The 27,336-nt window shown below is 36.1% G+C and overlaps 1 protein-coding gene across 2 annotated transcripts in view; it reads left to right on the top strand.

Moving 5' to 3' along the window:
• Positions 1-27,336, top strand: part of ROCK1 (Rho associated coiled-coil containing protein kinase 1) — a 92,568-nt gene that overhangs the window by 11,110 nt on the left and 54,122 nt on the right. For both annotated transcript variants that reach the window (XM_009647641.2, XM_035903000.1), the window contains exons 2-4: positions 21,980-22,061; positions 25,835-25,935; positions 26,730-26,867. In XM_009647641.2, the coding sequence (XP_009645936.1) occupies positions 21,980-22,061; positions 25,835-25,935; positions 26,730-26,867 (321 nt within the window). The remainder of the gene's footprint in view (positions 1-21,979; positions 22,062-25,834; positions 25,936-26,729; positions 26,868-27,336) is intronic.

The following is a 27,336-nucleotide window of genomic DNA, read 5'->3' as shown; positions in this document are numbered from 1 at the left end:
GAAAGGAGAAAGGTATTTTTTGATATACCCTTTTTCATTGCAGCTTGACAAACTTACAGACATGGTCAGGAATAAAAGAAAAGATTGATTAAAACTGTGTATTTGCAGGCTGGGAAGTTTCTTCCCAAGTTTATGATGCCCTGGGAGCAGAAACTTAATTTTTCAAGATTCAACCAGAATAGGCAGCTGAAGATTTTCATTCAAATCAGGCTGTCTTATGAGAGGTTGGCTAACTGTACCAAACAGGGTAGCTTTTTGTCTTCCTTTGTTCTTCATTTTCTGTCTTCCTTGTGTGTTTCAGCATCAGCAAGGTTACCTTCCAGTGGTGTTGCATTACTCACATTTTGTGTGAGGAAGTAACACTGTCCAACAAAGCTGAATTTTAGAAACAATTTAATCAAATGGAAAGCTTTCTTCTGCAAGAGGAGTTATCAGTCAAGTCTTTACATATAATTTAAAAAATTTGTTTTATGAAGTAATGGATTAGCAAAAGGGAAAAAATGTAATATGGCTGTGAGTTTTTGAAGAATTACTTTCAGAAGTAATCTGATGCTTTCACAAGATATATTTATTTTCTTAGACAAGTTGGAACCAACATAACCTTTTTCATAACAATGGGAAAAGACACAATCTTTGCTAACAAGTAACTTGCAACTTTGAGCTAAAGCTCATACTTAAGATTAGACAATCTCCTGTAGATCTTGGTTGCCTTGGAATTGCATAATGATAAACAAATGGTTTTTAGGTATTCTGATGTGCAGCTCATCCATCCTAGAGCTATAGAAATGAGCTGTTTTATTAGTTAAGCCTCCTTTCTTCATCTAGAAGAAAGTGGAAGCAGTGTTAACCAAAAGAGCTCATGGTTTGGCAAGAAACCTGTGTCCTCAGGTCTGCAAAACACAAAAATCACTTAATTTTTTAATACAGAAGGGAGATATCTGTTATAAAGATCTCATATTCTTCACTGTTCAGATCAATTAATTTCTTTTTCACTTCTGCAGAAGTAGTAAAGAAATAAGTTCTGATAGGAAAAGGAGGAACATCTAATTGGTCAGATGACAAAATAATTTTGTCAGTAATGCCGATCCTGTCTATTTATAGGCTCTTGAGTTAATTCTTAAATTCATGCAGTGGATGTTTGCCTACCATAAATTACTTCATTCTTAATAGTTTTAAAAAAATAACTGTTTACCCATTTGACTTTTAGATTGTGGGAAATCAATCATTCCATTCAAGTACTTTCTTGTGTTTGAGTACCAGTCAAATCTCACCTGAAAAGACAGAGAAGTTGAACTCAAAGTTGGTGTGTCATATTATCCTCTGTTCTCCTACTACTTAGTAAATGAAATGTCAGCAAATAGGGAGCATCAGTGCAATATCAGACTGTGTATTGTCCTTTTGAATATTCCTAACTGTAGAATGCAAAACAGATTTCACTTGCAGGGTGGTGGTAGGGGACAAGAACCCCCCAAAAAAAAAAAAGTTCTTTGGCCCTTTGCATAGAAGGAAGTCTTGTCTGTCCATAAGATATAAACACAAATACAAGATTTGGAATATGAGCAGAGAAATTAGGAAGATTATAATTAAAGATGATTTGGGGGTTGGAATTGGCCTATGGTGACTTAAGTCAGGACTTCCTGATTTCTTCAGGCTTTTTGTGAGACTGTCCTGAGTTTCTATTTCCTGCATCTAAAATAAGGAAGTCCTTCGTCCCGGTTCCCTGTGGCCCCCACGCCCCTCACCCCCCGATTTGTGGGTTTGATGGTGTGGAGGCAAGCTGCTGTTTGTACTCTCTTTTTTCAAGAGGGAAGGAACTTTCACTGGTAGTACCATGGTGTATTTGAAAAACAGACATCAAGCTTCAAGCACGCATGTGGCAAATATCAATGACCAAAAAATCTTCACAAGAAGACTTTTTAAACTGAGTCAAAGGGAAGGCGTGAGTCTGTTCATAACATACCAGTGAAGCTGTGGTGTTAAACTGTGCTATTTTAATATAAGCCATTGCTTTCAGATTCTTAAGTATTTTGAGTTAGAGTTGTAATTTTTTTAGTTACAGATTTTCCCACAGACAAATAGGGGAAATGAATTTATCTGTATATTAGTACATGAGCCTAAAAACTATTTTGCTTCAATATAATAAGTAAATTTTTACAATGCCTTAACTTTTTTAGTAGCATGGGAACTTTAATGTTCATAACGTTCATAGGTCTCAATCTTTGCATAAACTGTGTGGTAGGGATTTACTGTATTTTCTAAGGGGAAAATTGGAGACAAATTAAGAAGAGAATGAAATTTGATTCTTTTTATGGAAAAAGTTCAGTACTGCCTGACTCTGAGCTCTGTGCATCTGTACAAAACTGTTAAAATGAAGATGTGTGCATTTTAAACTGCAGTTAAACTTATGAACTACAAAGTGTCCAATGCTCAGCTGAAAATGCTCAGTTGTATAACAGGAGGCTGTTTTGTTTGCCATAGTTTCCAGCAGTGTAATCACTGGAGGAAAGGGGGAAAGATCACAAACATGTTTCATTGACCTAAATAGTTTGAGGGTTGTAGTAAATAAGAGTTCGTTAGTTCTCTGAAGTAATTGTCTATCCTGTTAGCCTTACATACTGAGTAGGTAGTGTTTTTTCTACCTTAACGAATTCATGTGCAGCTATTGCTTGCCTTTTACTTTACTTCTGAAGGTGTGTTTCACAAGTTTCCAGGAAAGCCTTTCTGTGGAAAAAACTTCATTAATCACTTGAGATCATCATTAAATAAATGAGTTGGGTAGAAAGAAAATATTTGTTCAGTACATTTATGGCACTTTTTAACTTATATACACATACACATTTATATGATGAAAAATAATGAAGTCCTGATAATGCATTTTCCTTTAAAATAAAACACCCTGTAAATTCAGTTGAAGTACTCTAAGCTTCAGAATAATTGATAGGAGTTTTTGTTTTCAGTACGGTGAAATTACAGTTTCCTGCTCTAGATTTTGTTAGAAGGAACTATGATGAGAATATTTATATATCCTGTGTGATGACGCCAAAATGGCACAAGGAATTATTTGCATAAAGTTTGCTAATATGTAGTTGAATTAGAGTTAATTTTGGTGAGACATCAAATGTTTTAAAAATCTCAAAGGATCTGTTGGTGGTCACTGTTTTTTACTCAGGGTGGCAGCCTGTCACAAATGGCATCTTCCAGGGATGGATACTGGGCCTCATGCTGTTCAACATCTTCATAAATGATCTGGATGATGGGATTGAAAGCACCTTCACCAGGTTTGCTGATGACACTAAGCTGGGTGGTGAGGTGGACCCTTCAGAAGGGAGAGCCATTTTACAGAGAGACCTGGACAGGCTGGTAGAGTGGGCAAGTAAGAATGGTATGAAGTTTAACGAAGACAAGTGGAAAGTCTTGCATTTGGGATGACATAAGTGAAGAGCCCAGTACAGGCTTGGACCTGTGTGGCTGGGGAGCAGCCTTGCTCCTCTGGGCGTCCTGGTGGACAACAAGCTGAACATGAGTCAGCAGAGCACCACTGCAGCAACGAAGGCAAATTGGATCCTGGGCTGCATCTGCGGGAGTGTTACTAGCAGAGATAGAGATGTGATCATCCCATTCAGTGCTGGTCAGGCCATGCCTAGGGTGTTATGTCCAATTCTGGTTCCCACAATTCAAGAAAGACACAGACAGACTGACTGGAGAGGGCCCAAAGGAGGGTTCCAAAGATGATCAAAGGGCTGGAGAACCTGCCTTGTGAGGAAAGACTGAAGGAGTCTCCCTGGAGAAGGTTCATCGGGGACCTCATCACAGTATTCTGGTTCTTAAACAGCAGCTACAAAGAGGACGGAGGCTGTCTCTTCACAAGGAGCCAGATGGCAAAGATAAGGGGCAATGGGTACGAGTTGTACTGGGAGAGGTTTCATCTTGATATAATAAAGAAATCTTTTACAGTGAGAACAATCAGTCCCTGGAACAACCTCCCCAGGGACGTGGTAGAGTCCCCACCATTGGAAGTTTTCAAGACGTGACTGGACAGGGTTCTAGATGATCTTAGCCAGATTACCTTTCAAGGTCCCTTCCAATCTGTGCTGTTCCCTGGTTCTGTGATTCTCAAGCTTTTGAGACAATAAGTGTACAGTGTTTCACTGCTTGGTTTTCCCTTTGTCTTTTTCTAACTTTGGTTTCAAAGCATCAATTAAGTTCTAGAATCAGTGCAACAATGTGTTTGCAGCAATGCTAGTTAAGCATGCAGTAATTACATAGACTGTATGTGCAAATTGCTTTCTCAGCCATAGCTATCAAGGTCCCATTTTCTGAGGTGACATGTACAGGATATATCAATGCTGAGTAGCATAATGTTAGTGTAATTTGTCTTATTGGATCTGGTCAGAATAAAAAAAAGAAACAGACTTAAGGAGAAAAATCTTTAATAGTGGTGTGAAGAGATAGAGGAAACTCAATCACAGAATGCATACACAACAAACCTAGTTTCTAAATAGACAAAAAGATAAACTGCTGTTAGGTATTTTCTTAAATATTTTTCATCCTAAATGGCAACTATAAATTGCAATTGTATCTGAATTAAAAACAATAGGAAAAGCAGCTCCTGTAGAGTTAATTTTTTTTCTTTGCAACATTTAACACCTTTCAAGTGAAGATGAAGGAGGAAAAAAAATATTCGCAAGATCTAAACCAGCAAGTTCAAATTATCCATTTAGGTTGGCAAAAGATCTCTACTAAGCTAAGAGAAACTTGCAAAATGATGAGGAGCTAGTAGAAGTTCTTACACGCTCAGTAGGTTTTGTCCCATGATGGCTTCAGGTGAGAAGTTTCTCAGAGTATAACTCCAAATTAAGAATTAGCATACAATAAAGCTTCCAGTAATTGGGGTGTAATTCTTTGTCATGAGTATGGCAGTAATACAGATAATAGGGATTATGAAAGATCGTTTCATATACAGTCAACTGTAGCCAAGCAACAGTTAAGTTTTACTGCATAAGGATATGCGGTTTATTTGGACATAAAATCATGACTTCAAGTACACATATCGATACACTTTCAAAAGGTGACTGAATTAGTTGGTTGAATCTGGTGTCTTTCTGATGGAGCCCTAAGAATTAAAAATACCCAGACTGTGCTCTAATTTCAAGTGTATTTCTTTTTCAATAGATTATTATTTTGTAATAAAACTTAGAAGTGCTGGAAATTCATTTTAGAATTTCACTTTTACAATCAGACAGGTGTTAGGGTGATCTGTAGCAACAATCCCCAGGTCAGTGTCCAGTAAGAGTGAGGTCATAGTCTTGCTGCAACAGCATCTTGTCTCTGTTTTGTAAATCAGTGTCTAATACAGCTACTGCCCTTGTACTACATGCAACAGTGGTAGTACTTAGATATATGCCTTTTAAAATTTACCGTCCTTTTATGTTTGGGGGTTTTTGGGGTGGGGTGCGCTACTGTGATTTATAACAGCAGATGTATTTGATGAAATAAAAATGCATCAGAAAAACTCAGTCAAAACAGCAAATCAAATTCCAGCTGGTGCTTTTGGTTTTTTCTCTGTTGCAGTTATGTAAGGTTATTGGCATCCTCCATTCACTTTTGAAGAAGGCAGCTGCTCCAACATCTGCTGTGCCAAATGGGCAAATTCAAGCTCTGTTACTGTGGTGTGGCAAGGAAAAGAGGTTAAATCAGGATATCTGTCATCCTTTTACTATCAGCTTTCTGTTTGTATTTCAACTAGTTCAGAATACAGCGTGTTGCTAGTTGACTCTTGACAGAACTGAAGATGTAAGCCACGTTTATCTTTTAAGACACTTAGAGGTAGGCCTTTCCCTTTTTACAGAAAGCAGCAAATTTATTCTGAGGATGGGATAAGAAATGTAAACTATACCTTACTATTTGCTTTTCTGTTCTTAAGATCTTACTGCTGGCTCTGCCATACCTATTGATGGCTTTGGCATTTCGGTAATTAAAAATCAAATATGTTTTTGGCATGCTCATGGTATGGAACAGTGTTTGGAACCAGAGTGAGTCAGGTTGTAGGATCTCCAGAAGATGTTTAGTTGTTAAGGTTGACTTTTATGTAGAAACAGCACATGAGAATTTAGAACTACTTCATTTGACTCTCTTTCTGAATTTTCTTGCTCTTGTCTTCTAGACAGCCATGAACTTCTGTATTGGTTTTCAGAAGGAATAACTTGTCTAGTCATAGATGGGTTTGATTTGACTTGATGTAATCTTCTGCTGTGTTCTTATTTCCTTACACCAGTATGTAGAAAAAAGAGGTAAAGTCAATTATATCATTAGTGATACAGTCATCTTTCAACCTGCATTCTCATTTATAAAAATTGGCTTTTAAATTAATCTGTTAAACTGGACTAAGCGTCATCTTATTTACCAGAGAATAAATGGATTAAGAGTTTTTTTCAATGAGGTAAGATTATGTAAGAGTTGAGATTTGTCATGTCATAATTCGCTAGGTAGAGAAAGGAACAAAATTATTGAGAGAACCGATTCTCATGCTCGTCCCTTAAATCCAAATTGGAAGGAGCAAGAAAGTTAGTTCTAAACATTTGCATGTGATATCATCTTAAAGTTGATCTACAGTGATTCAAAAAAGAGAGGAAATTCAGTTGTTCTATATTTGCTCCAAGTCATACAATGTGGTATCTTGACTGAAGCAAGTAAGGGGTTTTTCAGTGTTTTACATGATAGTATTAGATGAAATGCTGCATTGCTTGTCTTCTCTGAAGACCTTGTCTTAAGCATAGAGCTTTCTATTGTGAATTACTTGTAATTTTTCAAGTGCAAAAGAGCGTGTGTCTGTTGCAGTTTTTGGTGGTTCTTATTTCTCCTGCCAAGCAAGCAATTTTAAAAATGTGAATCTAAATGGAAGTGGTATGTCAGGGGTTTTTAAATTATTTTTAAGGATTGGTTGTTTGGGATGTGTAAATGTACATATACAGAATGTATACACACAGACACTTCCTGCTGTTAGACCTTTCCTAATGCCAAGTGGTTGGTTTTTTTTCCTTTTCTAAATCAAATCGTTAATCTGTAATTCAGAGTCTAGTTAACTTTAGTAACAGAGCTTACTTCAGTGCCAGTGCATTTTGTTTGAGTACCACCTCTTAAGTCTCTGAGGCTAGGTAAGTTTGTTCAGTTATGGAATGACCATGGTTGGCATCAAACATCTGTTTCCCAAATGACTGTTTACATGCATATATTTATGTAGTTCTTCAGGAATTGGCTGTGGTCCAACAGGGACTTCTGGAAAGTGAAGTGCAGGATGTCTGACAAAAGTATAACTCTGAGTTCTTGAGATGATAATTACTGCTCTTTAGTTATGTTCTGGAATATCACTTATTGATATTTTGTAGTATTTAGAAATTAGGAACCTGCTTTACTAGGTGTTTTACAAACATAGATTTTATATGCCTGGGAAGCAGCAGATACTATCTGACCTGACTGGACATGGCTTTCGAACCACTGGTTATATTTATAGACACACTAGGTATCACTAGTCCCTTAGTTCGTATAGATTTCCCAAGAAAGTAGTGCTTTTTTAATGGATGGCTTTTTTTTTTAGTTGGATGCTGGAAAAATGCTTTCATAAAACAAATGCTTGGAAAAAAAAATCACATGGAAGTTGGATGCAAGTCAAATGTAGCCTTTAATTAGCTTTTGTTTTATTTTTTTAGAAAACACGTTTTCATCAGTTTTGCTTTCTGCTTAATGAGAAACTTAATGACAGCTACTCAAAGTAGTCTGTGGGACAGACGAACAGAAAATGTGATATTAGTGTGCTCTGATTTGTTTCATGGCAGGCTTTTATTGCGTGACAAAAATATTGCTCACCCTCATCTCCTGTAGAGATTAAGTTAATCGGCCCAAGCTCAGCCTTGCTCCCTTGTAAGGACAGGCAGGAGAGACTTTGACAAGATTCCATGGTAGTGGCAATGGTCCAGACAGCCCTGGCTCTCTTTCCTCTTGGGCTAAAATTTGTTTTCTCCCCTCTAAATCCAAAAGAAAATCATGCCTTTGGAGGACATATGTCAATCTACTGCATCCTCTTTGGGTAAGGGGATGTTTTTCCCAATTTCTGAAGTGTTATCTAGGAAGAATAAGTATTATGGAAGAGCTGACGTACTCTTTCATATCAGTGTAGCTGGAAGAGTAGTTTTTCAGCTATTTCTTTGCATTCTAGCACTTTTCATCCCTACGATAGCAGCATATAAGCATGGTGAAAATACCCAGTGTTCTAAAAGTTGAATACCACTGTTTTATGAAGCTCTGCTGTTTGTGTCTCATGCTTGAGCAACTGTATTAGAAGTGTATGTCTCATGATTGAGCAACTGTATTGAAAATGTTGGGACATACTTTGTTTCTTGGTATATGAAATCAATGGCTTTAGTTTTCCCCAAGCTTGAGTCTTAAGGCTTGAAAGGAACATAGACAAACTTATTTGCATGCCCCTAAATGAACTTGGAAACCTAATAAATCACAACATCTCTGGGCCCTTTCGAAACTAAGTTTTGGATCCTACTAATGAATTTATAATACTTCCTCTAATGTTGAAATACTGTACTTAAAAAGCCCAGGTAAACTGACTTGTATTGTTGCAGTGTTATGTACGATAAAATCCTTACTGATTATCATGTGAGAAACTTGCAATTGGAAAAAGCCACCCTAAGTTGCCACAGACAGTTTTGGTTCTGTTCTGTCATTTCAGTACTTGAATATGGAACCATGTTTTCACGTAGGTTCTGATTGTAAGGGGATGCCTCTTTTTTTTTTTTTTTTTTTTTTTTTTTTTTACATGCAGTCCAAAGCATTCAAGTTTTTAACCACGACTGTACTATGGTGTCAGAAAGGGTAAAAGGAGTGCTTAGAAGACATTGGTTTTAAATACTGTTGCTTGATGTGAAAGTAGTCACTGTTAGTGGCTTGAAAATGCACTTAACCATCCAGTGAAAATTAAAAATTGTGTTACTAATAGCATTGTCTGCATATGTTACCATTTCTCCTCAGGTGGATTTTGAAAAAGAGAGAATGTCTCTATCACACTTTTTTAAAAAATAATTGCTTAAAGGCAGTGGGTAAAAGCATGTTGTTGTAGGTCAATTTATAAATTTAATGCATTGGATTCTGCAATCTGGAAAAAAATTGTTAGCAGAAGTGCTTTGTTCTATACTAGCAGTGTATATCCCCCAAAAATGTGAAAAACTTGCTGTTTTCTTCCTGTTAGTAACAAAATCTTGTCAGTTCTGAAGAATCTTAGTACTTGGCGGTGGAAGTAACTTCTTTATGTCTAAAATAATTCTCGTGGAATTTTTATTACCTTTTAAAAAAACCACTACTTGAAAATCATTCTTGTGGCTATATTAATTATGGGAAAAAGAGTAAATATAGAAAACCATTGGGTTTATGTATACATAAATCTGTTTTATTGAAAGTGAAGTTTTTCCTTTAATCAATACATGAAAAAGTAGTCTATTGGCTTTGCTAGGGTTTGCATTATGAAACTGCATAATGATGCACAAATTCTTAAGTTGTGTTAAGTTCTTGTTTAGTTGCATTTTTCAAATATCTGTTTGACGTGTGATTGCTTGTGATGGAATGTTTATTGCAGAAATGTAGCTAGAGCTCTGACAGGAGATTGCACAATCAGAGAAGCTTCTCAGTGTTGATACTCTTGAGTTGCACTCAACTTCCTTTTTTTTTTTTTTTTTTTTTTTCCCCTCTTCAGACTGTGGGTTGCATGTGACACTAAAGAAAGGCATATAGATTTACAAATTACTATTTCAGTTTCTCCAAAGTGTTTTTAGAATAATTCTTTCATAACCTTCTTTTTTGGACTTCTGTCATGGCTATTCCCCTATAATTGAAAAAGTGTTTTGACTTGTTCTATGGTTGTAGGGAAGAATTTCCCTTTTGTTGGGGGTAGGGGAAATTTTGTGCAGTGTTTCCATGCTGCTGGAAAAATTATGATGTTCTCACTCTTTCTTGGAAAGTTATTCAAGTAATTCTCTGCCTTCTGTTTAAAAATTTAAGTACTTTTTTGTCTTTCTCTCAGTTTGTCTAGCCTCTGTCTCCAGTCACTGAGTTCTTTTTTTGTGGGCTAGATGATATTGCTAGTAATAGAGGTTGTGCGGTTTTTTTCTTTGTTGTAGCTTTTTGGAGAGTCTTTTCTAAAGCATAATTATTGAACTAATAGAATCTCCAGAGTATGAGTTATCAAGGCTAAAGATAGAACTTGCCTTTTTATTGTTTTATAGCTTAGTCTTTGTATCTACAGTTAGCACGCAGTTTTGTTTGCAGCAAATATAATCCAGGTTAGGGGACAACAGGTACTATATGGCTGATGAGGTATTGTTACTTTATAGAAAAATCAGTTACCTTTTCACTGACTTTATTATATTGCAAACTTTGCTGGTAATGTTTTTTGGGGGGTTTTTTTGGTTATTTCTTTCATAGCAGGGATAACACTTTTCAGACAAAGGTATAGCGGGGCAGCTACAAGCAGCAATATAACCTCTTGATGGGAGAACTTGCTCTACTTTTACCACAATGTGTTAAGCTAAGAAGTCTAAAGTTGCTTAACCTATTAAACAACTTTTACAAGAGCTAATGCGCTTTTATTTATGTTGTTTGCAATAATGTGTTATGTTTCTTTTTGTGAACATGCTGGTATCTTGCTAATTCCATCTTGTCCAACAGACTTAAAGGTTACTTCCTGAAGTCTGGCTTCATGGATACCTGCCTGGAAAAATTCTGAGGCGCAGATAGCAGATTCCTAAGCAACAGATGTGGAGGCTGTTCTGTTTCCGTTGCTAAATACCACTATTTCTTAATGGAGTTGTACAGTTGCTTTCCTTTCACTGAGGGCTTTACCTGATTCCTTGCAGGCTGCTGCAAGAAGCCCAAGACTTCTGAGCTGGGGCTGGAACGCTTTCTCTTCATTCTTATATATCTCTGTTTTCTATACTGTTTTATTGAAGGGAGGTCATGTACTGGTGTTTGCATCCATAGTGTTAATTTTTATCCATAACTTCCTGTCCCCACCCCCTGCCCCGAGGTATTTCTGTGGATAGTGTTGGCCGCTCATCTCCAGTTGCAGTTGTTAGAGTAGCTGCGAACTCTAGACCTATGAGGCACTTCCTAACGCCAAGTGCTGAATTTGCTGTGGAATGCTCCTTCCACAGTGAGAAACATCAGTTAGTTCTTTTGACTTACCAGTACTCCCTCTTCTTTTAACGCTATTTGAATATATATGCTTTAAGTGTACTTGCGTTCAACACATTTAATACAGTTTTATTGAAAAGGGCAGTTTTAAGAAGCTGTACTTATGTTCTATTTAATCCTAGCATGAGATAAATATGGCTTGATGAATCATTTAAACCTAAAGTATGCCATCTATTTTCTTATTTTCTACATACTAAAATATCAAGGATTTATGTAGCCCTCCAGGTAGTGATACAGCTGTTTTAGTCTTTATGTAAGGTATTCTACTGATGGCAGAATGTGCCACATCTGGTATAGAAGCTTTGTAGTTCATAAAACTTGCCCACAGAGCATATCAACCCATGCAGATTACTTTTTTTTTTTAAGAAAAATAAGCTGCAAATATCCAGAGATCTCACTTGCTGTGAAATGAAGTAATATAATTTGACTTAAGAGCAGTCAGCTTTTGCTGCTGTTACACATCTTCCTGAACTATTTTCAAACAGTATCTATTGTACCTGTTTCTGCATAAATTTTACTGAAATATATACTTGGTGATATTTTGGCCTATATTATTCATCTTCCTTGAAGACACTGCTCTCTCATCTGATAGTTATACTTAAAGATATAATATTAAAGGGAATTAATTCTGATGCTAAATTGAAATAATAAAACACTAATGTAATAAACTGAAGTTTGGATGTAAAGACTATTAATCACAATAAAATATCCTAGTTTAGTGAAATTAGTGTTGTAATATAATGTTAGAAGTTTTGAGTTTGAAAGGGAAAGAAAACCCCATTGAAATACATTGTCTGGAATGCATCTTCAGATAAAGTAAACTTTTCATAATTTTAGGCATAAAATAGTGCCTTGAGTAGGTGTCATTGAGAACAGATCTATGGATCCAAGGTTCCTGTATCTAGTCAGTGGACAGAGAGGGCTTTGGTGTGAAGGAACTATGACTTGCCTTCAGTTTTAGTGGAAGTCTGAGGCTTGTAGGTTCTTTGAATTACTTGTGTACTGGATACTGATGGTACTATTGCATGCTTACTGCATATGAGTTGATTTCACATGTTTGCACTGCGTTTTATTTTAGTTTATTTTAGGAGATGTTTCAGGTGGTAAGATTCGTTGCTGCAGCGAAAAAATAGCAACACACAGAAAAACTACCTGCCTGTGAAAGAGCATTACTACTTGTGTGTATTATCTGTCTGTAGACTTGCACCTGAGGCTTCCTTCAGTGTTAATGTGGATGTTAACAACATTGAGAGGTCTGTGGGCTCTGATGTTAGGGACAGTGCGTGTTTTGATATATATTAACTCATAATTTACTGAGTCATTTAAGTAAGTGTATACTCTAGGAATTTTATGGGTAAAAATGTCGAACAGTTGATGTTTGAACAGAATGCAAGTATATGTATTTATCTATGTAACTACACAGACTGTGGTATGGGTGAAGTTTGCAGCTACACATGGAATAACTCTTTAAAAAGGCTAAAATGAAAGCAGTAATCTCTACTGCTTTCAATAATCCTGCCTTGAGGTTTCAAGATCTCCTTATTGAGATTTTAAATCTTTACTGAATTAAACTCTTAGCTCTTTACTGAGTTAAAAAAGTTTTCTTTGTGAAAGCTGTGTATTTAACATAAATTTGCAAAAGCTCTTTATGAGTATTGCAAGATACTAAGAAGTAACAAGCTCTGTAGAATTGTATCATGCTGGCAACAAGAATGGGCCATGAATCAAGTGCCTTGTACTCAGGCTCATGTCAGTTTGTATACTTTGCCTAGTCTTAACAATGTAATGAAAATTCTTAAGTGAAATGTCTTAACCCTGTCTACATTGACTTGTCTGCTTTAAAGATGAAGTACTAAATTGCAGTTTTCTGTTCTCTGGACAGCAAAATAAATGAATGTGATTAACTTAAACCTAGGTAGAGGGATCTTTTGTGTACTTGATTAGAGATAGATAAATATAGCACTGTTGGCATTGGCCTACTGGCATTTGTCTGAACGTTGGCTTTCAAGCAGTGTTCTTGCCTGAAATTAGTGAGTTGTATGGATCTATTTAGTACTTGTTTCTCAGGTAAACTTACACTTGCTCATTTAATTTAAAAAAAAAAAAAAGTATTAATGTCAGGCACTAGAGGAAAGTCCTCTGTGTGTGTGTGTTTCCTTACCAATCAAGTGGGAGTAGGGTATTCCCCAAAACAGTAAGTATCGAAGAGAGGTCCAAGGTTTTCTCTTGATTCAGTCAGTAGCATCAAAAAAGTCTGCCCTTGCCACAAAGGAGTAATGGCTGCTGCAGACTTACTTGGAGGGCTGAAAAACGTGAATCATGCAAAGCTGAGCCTTGTAACAAGGTTGTCTTGTTTATCGCTGGCCCCACTGGTAGATTTAAAAGGTATTTTTGATAGGATAATTCATTGCAGGAACTACCTTTATGCAAACCAAAAGCAGAAGCTGGTGATGTAGACAAAATGGAGTTGCTTAGATTGGAAGGGACCTCTTAAGATCATCAAAGTCCAATACCTTTGCTCAAGCAGGGTCAGCTAGAGCAGGTTGCCCAGGACCATGTCCACTCAGATTCTGAATTTCTCCACTTATGGAGACTCCACAACCTCTCTGGGCAACCTGTATTTGATCACCTTCACAGTAAAAAAAGTGTTTTCTTGCATTCAGATGGAATCTCATGTTTTTTAATTTGTGCCCATTGCCTCTTGTCCTGTCAGTAGACACTATTGAGAGGAGTCTGGCTCCATCTTCTTTGTTCCCTCCCATTTTACACACATGGGTAAGATTCCCCCCTTGAGCCTTCTCTTCCCCAGGCTGAAAAAACAGTCCTTGCTCCCCCAGCCTCTCAGTATGAGACATGTTCCAGTCCCTTAATCATCTTTATGGTCCTTTGCTGAACTTGCTCCAGTATGCCCCTGTCTGTATTGTACTGGAGAGCGCAGAACTGGACACAGCACTGCAGGTGTGGCCTCACCAGTGCTGACTAGAGGAGAAGGATCACCTCCCTCGACCTGCTGGCAATACTCTGCCTAATGCAGCCCAAGATACTGTTGGCTGCCTTTGCTGTGAGAGTACATTGCTGGCTCATGGTCACTTTATTGTCTACCAGGACCCAAGGTCCTTGGCAGAGCTGCTTTCCAGCTGGTCAGCTCCCCACCCATTATGTACTGGTGCCTGGGGATGTTCCTTCCCAGGTGCGGGACTTGGCATCTCCTTGTGTTGAACTTCCTGAGATTCTTCTCTGCCAGTTTCTCTGGCCTCTCCAGGTCCCTCTGACAATTCAAAGATCTGATAATTCAAACAATTCAAAGAAACTTCTATTTTTTTTTTTTATGATTGGGTTGAGGTATTACTTTTCATGAGTGTTTGAAAACAAGATATACAAACTAGCCTCTTGCTTATAGCACTTAAATAGGCTCTCTCACTGTTGATAGTTGACCACAGAGATCGCCTAAGTATGACAGGGCATTATGACAAGCTATGATGAACATGTGAAAATCAAGATCAGTCAGGTTTATTGATTTAAAGTATGGAGGGAAGCTTTAGTACTGTAGAAATATTTAGGAAAATGGCTACTATACAAGGAACTAAAATATGGATAGTTAGAGTTGTAGATCTTAAGACTTACTTTGGTCTCACCAAAAAAGGAAAAGTAGCAGACTTTAAACTTGGGTAACTGCCAGTCAGTCCAAGGAATGCAAATTTTATATGCTGGTAATACCCATTAAGGTTTTTTTTTTAGTTCTTTGAATGCTAGATAAATAGTAAAATAAACAAGTCTCTCTCTAAAAAAGTTTCAATTGAATTTAATACACTTTTATTTATCATTTGCTTCCACTGGATGATACTATGTCATAATAAAATGTGAAGTAAAAAATTCAAAATATGAAGATGCTATAACTGTGCCCTGATAATGTAGATCATATACTGTATTTTTTACTTTATAACACTTATGAATCCTGAGATAATGTTTGGCTGAATTCAAGTTGCTTGATGGAGTATATTTTGAAATACCCTAATAGTAAATTTTGCTATCAAATTGCATTAATTCATACATCTGAATAAAACCTACATTACATAATTGTAGCGAGTTTTGAGATTAAGGAACGTAGTGACAGTGAGGCAGTCCAGTATTGTCATAGTATGACTGACAGTTTGATGCATTAAAACTTTGGAAATAGATATAGACCAAAATGTCAGAAAAAAATCCAGTTATATATGGGACTGCTTAAGTCAAACTGAAGAAAACCAGTACATCCTAGCAGAATCTAATGAAAAGAAGTTAGCGTAACAGCCTGAGAAGTTCAATGCTAATAGATTGTGTAGTTAATGTATATGTTAATGGTAACTTTTATGTTACTGCATTCTATATTTTTAGAAAAACCAAAGGGAAAGTAGAGGAAAAGGCTGTTGCAGAAGTCCTTCTGCCCACCTCTAAATAAAGAAGCTTAGAGGACTTTCCATACTGGAATTCTTTACAGCATTAATGCTGGAGGATCTCTCTCAAGCTAAAGTGGTACTAGAAAAGTTTTTTGGACAAAATGATACGAACAATAAGATTGCAGAGCTGCTGAGACTGCTTGATATTTATCCATCTTTTGTACTTGACTGTGTCTCATTAAGGCATGTAAGTGTGTGTATAACCTTAGTGTTTGTCTACATTAGTGCTTAAAACTTTTGTCAGCAATGGTAAGGAAGGTGGTAAATATATAGCTTTTAAAATATTTTTTCCTATTGAAGAAAAAACCTTTTGGATAATGCAGGATCCCCCAGCCCAGTGGCAGAACTAGTGAGCCCACAGGTGTTAAGATGGGGAAGAGCTAATGCATGTATTGTGGGAGAAAGTAATGCTTTGCAAACCTGGTGGAGTTCCTTGAAGTAATTGTCAAGTATGAGGATAACAAAAAGCTTTTGATAAGGCTCTTCGTTCAAGCTTTTTATCAGACCTAAACTACTTTTGGGCTAGGCTTGTTTTGTGGATGGATGGATGAATGAGTGAATGAAGTGAGAGCTGGTGATCAGTTTATTCAAAGCAGAGATAAGTAATGGAGGCTAACAGGTCTGTGCTATTTTGTAGCCATAAAAATCTAAAGTGGTGAATAATGATTAATTAATGATGATAGGGTAGTCAAAATTAAAGCTATAGCAAATCACAAAAGAAATTAATATTTGCTGATGAAACATGGCAGGTGAAATTCAGCACTGATGAATGTTGAGTAAGTGCATGGGAGAAAAAACTCATCTTTATGTACTTGTGTTGTTGAATGTTGAACTAGGTTTGATTTATAGTACTAGTTTTGTGAAAGAATCAATTTAGTACACAGTGACTATAAAAATGAACCAGATATTTCAGTTGATTACTTAAAATTTAATGAACAGAACAGGAAACGTTGTAATGCATTGTGTACTTATGGTGTGTTCACAACTTAAATACTATTTGCAGTTCTCCCCTGATTCAAAAAGCATATAGTAGAAAAAAAAAAAAGCAGTGGAAGTGTGGTGGTGGTGGGAATTGGAATATTTTCATACAAGGAAAATTGTAAGAGAGATGACCAAGGGAGAGATGTTAGAAGTGTGTAAAGCTGTGTCTTGGTGCAGGTGGGTAAAGAGTCATTGTTCCTTTTGTGACTGAGGAATGGCAAGATCAAAATGAGATACACTTTCACACAGCCTATAAGTGGTGGAATTCATATCTATATGATGCTGTAAATGCAAGAGAGTAAAACAGATAGAGAAAATGTTTAGACAAAATCACTGAAGAAAGTTCTGGCTAGAGCTGTAACTATGACATTCCATTTCTGGCTCACAAATACACTAGAGCAGTACTACCATGTGCTGGATTTGTTCATATTTTCTTTCCTAGATACCCTTATCACCATCTCCAGAGGCAGTATATGTGTCCAGATTGACCTTTGATTTCACACAGAATCAGAGAATGGCAAGAGTTGGAAGGGACCTCGGGAAATCATCTAGTCCAACCCCACTGCTAAAGCAGCTTCACTTAGAGCAGGTTGCACAGGACATCGTCCAGGCAGGGTTTGAATATCTCCAGAGAAGGAGACTCCACACCTCACCCTGGGCAGCCTGTTCCAGTGCTCTGTCACCCTCAAAGTAAATAAGTTCTTCCTCATGTTCAACTGAAACCTCTTATGTTTCAGTTTGTGCCCATTGCCCCTTGTCCTGTCGCTGGGCACCACTGGGAAGAGTCTGACTCTGTCCTCGTGACATCCACCCTTCAGATATTTATACATGTTGATGAGATCCCCTCTCAGTCTTCTCTTCTTCAGGCTGAACAAGCCCAGCTCCCTCAGCCTTTCCTCGTAGGGAAGATGCTCCAGTCCCCTCATCATCTTTGTTGCCCTCCTCTGGACTCTCTCTAGCAGTCCTCATCTTTCTTGAACCGGGGAGCCCAGAACTGGACACAGCACTCCAGGTGGGGTCTCACCAGGGCAGAGTAGAGGGGGAGGATAACCTCCCTCGACCTGCTGGCCACACTCCTCTTAATGCACCCCAGGATACCATTGGCCTTCTTGGCAACAAGGGCACACTGCTGGCTCATGGTCAGCTTGTCATCCACCAGGACTCCCAGGTCCCTCTCGGCAGAGCTGCTTTCCAGCAGGTCGGCCCCCAGCCTGTACTGGTGCATGGGGTTAAACTTCCCCAGGTGCAGCACTCATTTGCCCTTGTTTTTTTTTTTTACATATTACTCCATGTATCTATTCTTTTGAAATTTGTAAGTGTGGTATAGTAATGAATGAAACAAAACCAACAGAGTATGTGGAAACATCAGTTTCATGTGGAAGAACTCTGCATGTTGTAAGGGCTCCCTAATATGTGTCTCTCTAATTTTGGGATAAAATGAGGTATTTTAAATAGATTATGAAGCTATTGATGATTTCATTAAATGAATGTGATACAGAAAAGACTCTATCAGACCATGAAACTTTTTGAGTGACGGACATTAGAAAGGAAGTTTTTCTCCTGTTCTTTTTTTAATCACCTCTGAAATACTGTTACCATATAAGATGTAAGTGAAAGTCATATGTTTGCTTTCATAAACCAATTAATTTTAGTAATCTAATGTAACTATTAACATGAAAGGAAAATACCTGTGTAGGCCTCAAAGCTAAACAGGAAAATTGTTCTGTAATGACAGAATAAGGTAGAATGTAGTGCTGGTTGAAAATACCTCTAAGCTACAATACGTGTTTCTAAGAAGTACAGGATGTGCTGTATTTAAAGATACATAATAAAAATATATTGAACCCCACCATGTGGGGAAAAAATCTATCATAAAAATGAGGCCTTCTTATTTTAACAAAGCGTATTAAACTATTGGATGTATGGTTGCCTGTCATAATGACGTCTAGTATCCTTTTTCTTTAAGAGGAAGAGGGTATGGCTACTGTAAGTCTTGAAGGAAAGATGCTCCTTTCTCTATTAGGGAAAAAAATCAGATGGCATATTGAAAGATTGAGCAAGATGGTAACAAGAAAGCTGAGAGACGAGTTGTCTCTGCAGCTATCAACAATAACAATTGTGTCTCCTTTCATTTGGCCTTTGCCCTTTTTCTCCTTGCCATTATTGCTAAACCTCTGTCGTATAGTCCCATTTCTGGGACCTGCACCACTCTCAACTGGCATTGCCTGCTCACTGTTGAACTTGTGTGCTCCTCCTCCCTGTTTGTTCACCAGTGATACAACTTAAAATAGCCATGCTTCTGTGTTTCCATTTGTATGGGGACAGCTTGTAGTGTTTGCAAGTTCTTCCAGCTTAGCTAATGTAAGTGAAATAAAAAGGCTATTCCATGTTATACACTAGGTATCCCAAATATATTACTTCCATTATTCACAGTTCTCTAAAATTACCTTAAGCTTAGTGTTGTATTTGCAGTCCACCATTAAAATAATAACATGCTGTTTTTATTTCAGAAACATACTTCAGTTGAAGAAATTACTGATTTTGAGAGTTAAGGATTTACAAGTCTCTTCATTATTATAGAGACACCACCCCACCCCTGCCTTTTTGTAATGAAAGTTTTGAACGAGGATAGTTTCTTCTCTGTATACTGTAGCAAAGGGGAGTTGATCATTGAAGAGCCTTTTAAATAAGCAACTCTTGGCATGCTGCTTCCTTGGAAGTTTGTGTGATTTTGAAGTGTGGTTTGAAATGAATGCGAGATCAATAGCCTGAATCTGTATTTCAGAGTTTTTTCTTGTTTCTTGAAAGAGTTCATATTGATGATCTGAAAGGCATATCTGAAATACTGCTTTTGCCTGTTAAAAATGAATTTGTATACTATTATTCATCATTATTTTAGAGCTTTTGAACAGAAACCACAAAATATCCAACATGCCTGACAGACCAATGAAACATTGACACTTTCTGTACTTGCTTTTTTCTGCATAGGCTTATATTATAGTGATTTGAAAGAGAAAGTATGATACAAAAGTAAGATTGATATTAGAAATTGGTAAATATTACCATTTGTCCTGTATCGTTGTATTCAGTGTTTAAAATCTCCCCTTCTCTAAAGAAAAAAAAATACTGAATTTTTGCTTTTGAGGCAAACCCTGAAATAAAGCAGGTAATTGCACAGCCCCAGAGCAAACCAGGATTTTGAGAATTTTGTTGTGCTTCTGCTTGCTTCATATGTGAAAAAGTTTCCTGTGTTAGCTGTGACCCTGGACAAATTGATTGACTCAACCAGTTTGAAGGGCAGAGTGGACCCCAAACTTGCAGTTCATCACCATCACTCGTCTTTGCCTACTGCTGCTCACAGCATGGGGCTCAATGTTTAGAGCTACCAGTGGACTTTGTACTGCTGTACAGTTATGGTTTCTCTGTTGAATTTACCAAAGAATTGAAATTTTTTAGTGGATTTCCTGGATATTTACTATGTATCTTTGGAAAAGGTGTCTTTTAGTACATTAGTAGGTTTAGTATTTCTTGCTAAGTTGCACTAAGTTGCATAGCTTTATTTCTATATCTGTCTTGAGTCCAAGCTGTTGCTGGCCTCCTATTCTCTTACATTACTGACCCATTAAGTAGATAGCCCATCATGGTTTTGCACTGCCCTTTGCTTTCCTTTTTCATCATTAGTGTAAGTTCAAAAAGATGATCCTTTAATACGCGCAGGAAGCAAAACCTGACTTGAAGTGCTGTGAAAATATCGTGATGCTTTTCTTGATTATTATAATATCCATTGTGACATTTCTTAGTTCAAACTAAGCCACTGTATGGAGAGGTAACTTAAAATGGGAATGTTTTTATGAAATTAACAAATTTAATAACATCCAGCCTTTAACGTAACTCTGATTGTTCTTGTAGTTTTACTTCCTTACACTTGTTTTCAAATTCTAGCATGATTTTACTGCTTATTCTCATTATATCTGAAGTAAATAATTTCTCTGTCACATACTTTAAAAGTGAGGGCTGCATGCCTATAAATAATTTTCATTTTGATAGCATTTGATTTATTTTTTTTATAGCTTAAAATCATCTGGAGACTGAGGGGGAAAAATAGGTTTGAATTTGAAGTAATGGATCGAAGACTAATTTTTTAATCTAGATCAAGTGTGTTCTCTAATATATATTCATGGAAAATAAGGTTTCAGAAAGCTTGTACTCTAGCTTTTCTTCAGATATAGTTACTTTATGGATGCAGTGGTTGAAGATTGATGGATCAGCTTTCGATCCTATATTGCGTAATTTTATAAAAGCTGAAAACAGTTAAATTAGGTCTAATCAGATCTGAACTGATCAGGTCAAAGATATGTCTGGTCTAATATCTCACTCTCCAGAGGTCAATAACAGATAGCATAGGCACATAGGTACGAACTGGAACGAGTAAATAGCAGTACTTTTGTGGCATGTTTTGTTAACATCCATCAATTTGTATTTTATGACCTTCCTTTCTATTTTCGCAGTTGTCACTTAAACATTGCCTAGTTGAGAAAGAAGACTCCCTAATGCCATTTGACTCTGTGATGTAATTCCCTAGAATACTTGATCATTTTTTATTAGGTACCATATCTGTGCTTTTCAACCAAAATATCTGGTTTAGTTTTTCTCTGAGAAGATGCAGTCCACTGAAGAATCGTGTATACCTGTTGTAAAACTTAGACTTAAAGTCGGGAAGTTTATGGCACTTAACAAGACCTTAAAATTATCACCTTTGTTGTTGTATTTTTCTGTTGGTTTTTTGGTGGTTTTTGTTTTGTCTTTGTGCATAGGGATGTATTCATGGTAGTAATGGCCAGATGGGCTTGTGGCTGTTCCTTCATGGATTTATGTTAGAATGTATAAAGCCAGTATCTTTTAAATTACCATCATTGTCCTATTTGCCAGTAGCCACTTAATATTTTAGTGCCTACTGTTGTGCTACCTTGTGACTTTTTAACGTTATTGAACTTCATATTGGTTCTTTTCATATTTGAAAAAATAATTTTTCATGTAAATGTGGAGCTAATTAAGGTAATTAATAATTTGTAATAATTCATAGGAGTATATTTGTTTTAGCATGGATGGAAATTAAGTTTTGAAGAGTCTAATGGAAGTGGAGGAGTAATAGCTGTTTCATGTAACTGCTAACTGAATGATTAAATAAATGTGAATGATTTCATTTATATGGAAAATTGATAGGGACAACTGTTTTTATCTTGTCTCTTCAATTAGCAGCATGCGTAATTATTTTTCCAAACACTTAATTTTGCTTGTTTTTTTTTTTTCAGGATGGATTAGATGCTTTGGTATATGACTTGGATTTTCCTGCCTTAAGAAAAAACAAAAACATCGATAACTTCTTGAACAGGTGTAAGTATTTAATGTTTTAGTTACTAAATAGCAGACTATAAATACCAACAAAAAACAAAAGCAGTTCCAGCTTTTTGAAAGGCAACTAGGGATTTGGGGTGCATTAAGTTTTTGGGTGCAAGTTGTTTTAAGAATCTGACTATTTATTTATTTACCCTATAAAAGTCTGAGCCCCAGCAATTGAATGTCCAAGTTTGTTGCCACCGTGAATGGCATTGTTTTCAGTGGCGCAAAGCCTTTTAAGAGAAAGGCCTGTTTTCTTTGTTCTAGGCAACCCTCTGAATTCCCATAACTTTGTGATTTCATGTACTAATATATCATAAGCAATTAAAAGTAAAAAGGCATAACATGTATACAGTGTCAAGAAATCATACTAAAAATTTGTTCACTGACAGACTGGAGCATGTGTTTTGTATGTTGGGTTTTTTTTAGTATAAAAGGTCTCTTTTCATTATCCCATGAAATTCTTACACTGCATAGCTGCTGTATTTACTTGTGCATGCAGCTGATGTGTCTGCAGAATTCTCTGTATTTACACTATATTTTTCCACTACCAGATTTCCTGCACATTATACTTTGTAATAACATTTTAAATCAATAAAGTTGATTTTTTTTTTGATAGAAGTCATAGTTCTGTAATTTTCATAATTAAAAAATAAAACCAAAAACTAAACCAAAACAAAAAACCAAAAACAACCCAAAAAAGGTATTTAAAAGTTCAGTCTTTTCTAAAGGCTGCTGAACTGACAAATTCTGGAAATCATGGCAGAGACGTTTACTGATTTGATACTTGCTTCTGCCTGTGGACTGAATGGGCAAGCCTTGAAATTAAACTAATGTTATTAGATTTTTACAGGCTTAAGCATCTCAATTAAATGTTGTAATAAATCGCTTTTGTGGCAAATATGAAGTAATTTGACTAAAATAATTTTTCTCTTTGCTTCATCGAAACTTATGGGTTTGTTTCTGTTCCAGGGTGTTTTCAAACGGTTTACTTGATGCAGCTGTAAGCAATGAGAGTGAATTATTGGGTTTTATTTTATGTTATTCACATTTGTGGGAATATATGAATCCACTAGATCTAGTTGATGGCTTACTTGCACGTAAACTGCAAGGCTGCTGAAAGGCCTAAGTTCAAATTTTCTGTTTAACTTTTCACAGTTCAAACTATATTTGATATCATACACTGTGTTACATGCACATTTTGTATACTCGGTTATTTACAGAGAAGGTGTGGTGAAACTCCTGGAGGAAAGAGAAGTTGTATTAGGCAAAGGAAACACTCATTGCAACAGATAATTTGAATGTAATTTTTATGAATAGTGAAATCATTAGTGAGTCTCAAAGAGCTTCACTTTTGTTATTAGGGCTGAGTGAAGAAAAAGAAGACTTATGTTTACAGTCTGAAAATGAATATCCTGTAGGTACAAACTATATACTGTGTAAGATGTGACGTGAAGTAATATGAAGGTGGAGAACAGACCATATTATTGTGCTTCAGACTGCCTTTAAAACACTAATCTTGCTGTGTTTGCTGAAATATGAAAGCAAGCTATGGATGTGCAACTAGTGGCCTTAGAAGGAACTGTGAAGTCTAGTTTGTCTCAAATGTCTATTTTAAAAAAAAAAAAAGAGATATAGGAACATTTGAATATTTATTTTAGTTTTAATAGAAAACTGTTAAAAATATCTTTTTGCGGTATTAGCTGTCCAAACAGTTTGCACAATTATTATAGAACTTTAAAATAAATTTCTAGATTGCAAATAAAATGGGAGTTTGTGTCCTTTATTTTACGGAGTGATTGCCCTATGAGCTAGTCTTATCCCCTCTTATTTTTTTCAGGTTTACATTGTATATTTGTGGAGCCTCCAAAATCTGCTGCTATTGCCTAAGGTTGTGAGGGTTGTTTTTGAAAATGTAGACCTTACTAATTTTCTACCACATAGAATTAAAAGAATAAAGAAATCAGTATTCAAGATGGTTGAGAGCCCTACTTTGCAGCAGGGACTCCGTTTATTTCAAGACAGCATCTAAGCTTATAATCAAACTTCATGGCAAGTTGGAGAACGTGGTCTTTTGCCATGGGAGCTACCCCACCTGTACATACAGTGTAAGGTGGACGGGTCCTCCACTCTTAGTGAGAGATAGGAACTGCCTATTTAAATATGTTGCAGCGTGATAAACTTTGTTTAACAGATCTTAGCATAGGGAGATCAAATTTTCAACACTGTTGTTACTGTAACATACTGTCTGAAGATAATCTCAAGCAGTCTCAAGTATGTCTCTTAAGCAGTAAATTACAATTTACAATTGCTCACAAGCCTGGTTTACATTATTTAAAAATCTTTAGTTTAGATTGCTCCTCAGATGTATTTTTCTTGATTCTGTTTTTGCCATAGGTGAGGCTTGTGATTAAAAACCATTTAAAGCATTCACATTGTGCCTAGTTGTCTTCTGCAAGATTTCCTGCTGTGAGATTACTAGGCAATAAGTTAACAATAACTAGAAAATTGTTGTAACGAGAATTGCTACACTTTATTTCTGTGCACTCTTACTCACCCTCCACTACAGGTCAGTTTTCACTAGGGCAAATAAGACAATGCAGTATTTTTTTTTTTTTTTTTTAAATACTGAATATTTTGATACTTCTGTGAAATAATTTGTCAGAATTTACAATTTTAATATAACTTATTGAAATTAGGTAGTGGTACGCTGCATTGTAAAGGGGTGGCTTTACATTAGACAGTAATGCCATGGAGTATTTATTCAAACAAAACTATATTTGTTCCTGTTGCAGTAATAAAATCTTACTGAATTTTAATAGTACATATGCTGCTTTTGTGTTAGATAATGGCCAGTGTAGATAGAAATCTAATGGTAATTTTCTGTTGTCTGCCTAATCAGTTTTTTTTTTTTAAATATAAACTTAAAAAATGACATTTCTCCTCCTTTCTCTTCCCCTGTCCTTATTTCTTTCTAAACTTGGCTTTTAGGTCTAATATATTACTTTTGAAAATAAAATATCATTGCATAATTTATTTTATTAGAAGCATATCTGTTTTAGTAGATGTTCCTTGCTTTTAGAAATACTGAAGCATGAAGCTTTTCCATGTAATCTCATGCCAATGTTGACCCACATGGATTAAAATAGACTGTTTTAATCTTTGACCAAATTTGGAATTAGACTATCTGCCTACTGGGAGTTTGTAAATTACTGTAGTTTATAGAATGACAGGTTTATATAAATAATTGCAATGATTCCCACTGCATGTTTTAGATTAAAATCTACTTTTTTGAGTATTAGAAATAATATAAGTACAGAAAAGTGAAAGTTTTTTTTTCAAAATAGTTTCTTCAAGTATCTCGTATGTGTACTTTATGTTTTTTCAGATGTGTTCCATATTTATCCAGAAATACTACTTTTTTATACTGATCAGCTTACAAGCAAAATCATGCTGGATATGAAATTTTTGCATTTTTTTTTTTTTTTTTTTTTTTTTTTAGGTAATTATTTTAAAAGAACTTCCCAAATTAAGATCTCCGGTAGTTTGATTGTACAGTAGACTCATTGCATTATGTTTATGTCAGGTTTTGGTTACTATGGTAATGAAAGTGAGGTCATGTATTCTGCAGAGAGGTTTCCAATAGGAAGGTAGGTTCAAAAGGAAGTCCCCTCTTTAAGCAGCACATCTTCTAACAACTGTGAAAAACTGAAATGAGATTAATGGGTTTAAGTTGATTATATATGAAATGTGAATTTTCTTTTATGCAGATAAAGACACAGTAAATAAAATGAGAGATCTGCGCATGAAAGCTGAAGATTATGAAGTGGTGAAGGTGATCGGTAGAGGGGCATTTGGGGAGGTTCAGTTGGTAAGTTATGTTTCTATTTGTACATTTGAATGTATGCTGTAGTATTTGCTTATGCATCTGTTTCTTAATACAGTGTTCAGAAGATCAGTCTTATAATATTATAGCCTTTAGCTCAGTGAAATTTGATTTCTTTTTATCCCATGGAAATGTTTGAGAATCTCATATTTCAGTACTCTCAAAGTGCATGAGTACTTGTTTTGTATTGCAGTCATGCTGTTCTATTAAAATAAAATGGAATGTGTATTCCTTAATCCAGATAATTAGCATTTGCCACTGTATACATGGACACTTGAACAAATCTTCAGAACTAGGAAAATTTGTGCCAGTTTGGGGACTACACCAGATTCTTGTGGACATAGCTCTCACAGATAAGAGATGTTGTGTGTTGTTTGTGATAGATTAGCAACCACGCTTGTTCATCCTGCTTCATTGAATTGAGAACTGGTAGGAGAAACTGGAAATGAACTCTGGACAATGCTTACAGTTTTAAGTTTATAGTATTTAACAGGTGCTAATTTTTGTCCTTTTAAAGACACATACCTACAAATTACAAAGCTATTGTTATGCCTATGGACTTCTAAGTTGAATAGTTCTAGGGAAGCAATGCGTATATTGTCAGATGATAGAATGTAATTATTCTGTAGACCCTACAGTATATAAATCGCTATAAAAATGTGAAGAGTCTTATAAAACTTGTTAAATGTTGAAGCAGGAAAAGTAATACATTCAGTGGTGTTCTTCATAGGTTAATGTGGCAAACTATGATGTTTTATATGTCACATTTGTCTTCATAGGTAAGGCATAAATCCTCAAGGAGAGTGTATGCTATGAAGCTTTTGAGCAAATTTGAGATGATAAAAAGATCAGATTCTGCATTCTTCTGGGAAGAAAGGGATATTATGGCTTTTGCTAACAGTCCATGGGTTGTTCAGGTATGGTGATACTCTTTTCAAAACTTTGTCATTATAGAATAGTTCCATTACAACACTGCATGACTTGGAGTTACACGTTTTCATTTTTAGCTTTTCAAGTTCCTTTTTGGTTGTATTGGTCTGTTAAGGAAATACATTATTAACATTCTAGCGTATATCCGTATCCTTTATAAAAAGCATAGCGGATACTGCACTTGCTTCAAAACTGTATTTTGTCATAACATTTACAAGATAAGGTATTCTGTTTATTATTAAAACTCTCTGCCAGATCTGTATTGGTGAGCCTGCTCTGTTGTAATTCTTTGTGACATCCAGCACGCCAGAAAGATACGCTTAAGACACAGCTTCTGTATATTCTAGTTTCTGTGTGTATATTTGACTGCAAATTACACCCTCTCTGGTTATTTTTTCCTCATTTCAGTGTTACCACTGCCAATTTTTTGGGAAGCATCGCTGCCTTTGAAGTTGA

Source organism: Egretta garzetta, unplaced genomic scaffold (genome assembly GCF_000687185.1).
Source record: "Egretta garzetta isolate BGI_Z169 unplaced genomic scaffold, ASM68718v1 scaffold229, whole genome shotgun sequence".
NCBI lineage: Eukaryota > Metazoa > Chordata > Aves > Pelecaniformes > Ardeidae > Egretta > Egretta garzetta.
This window is presented reverse-complemented; position numbering and strand designations above follow the sequence as displayed.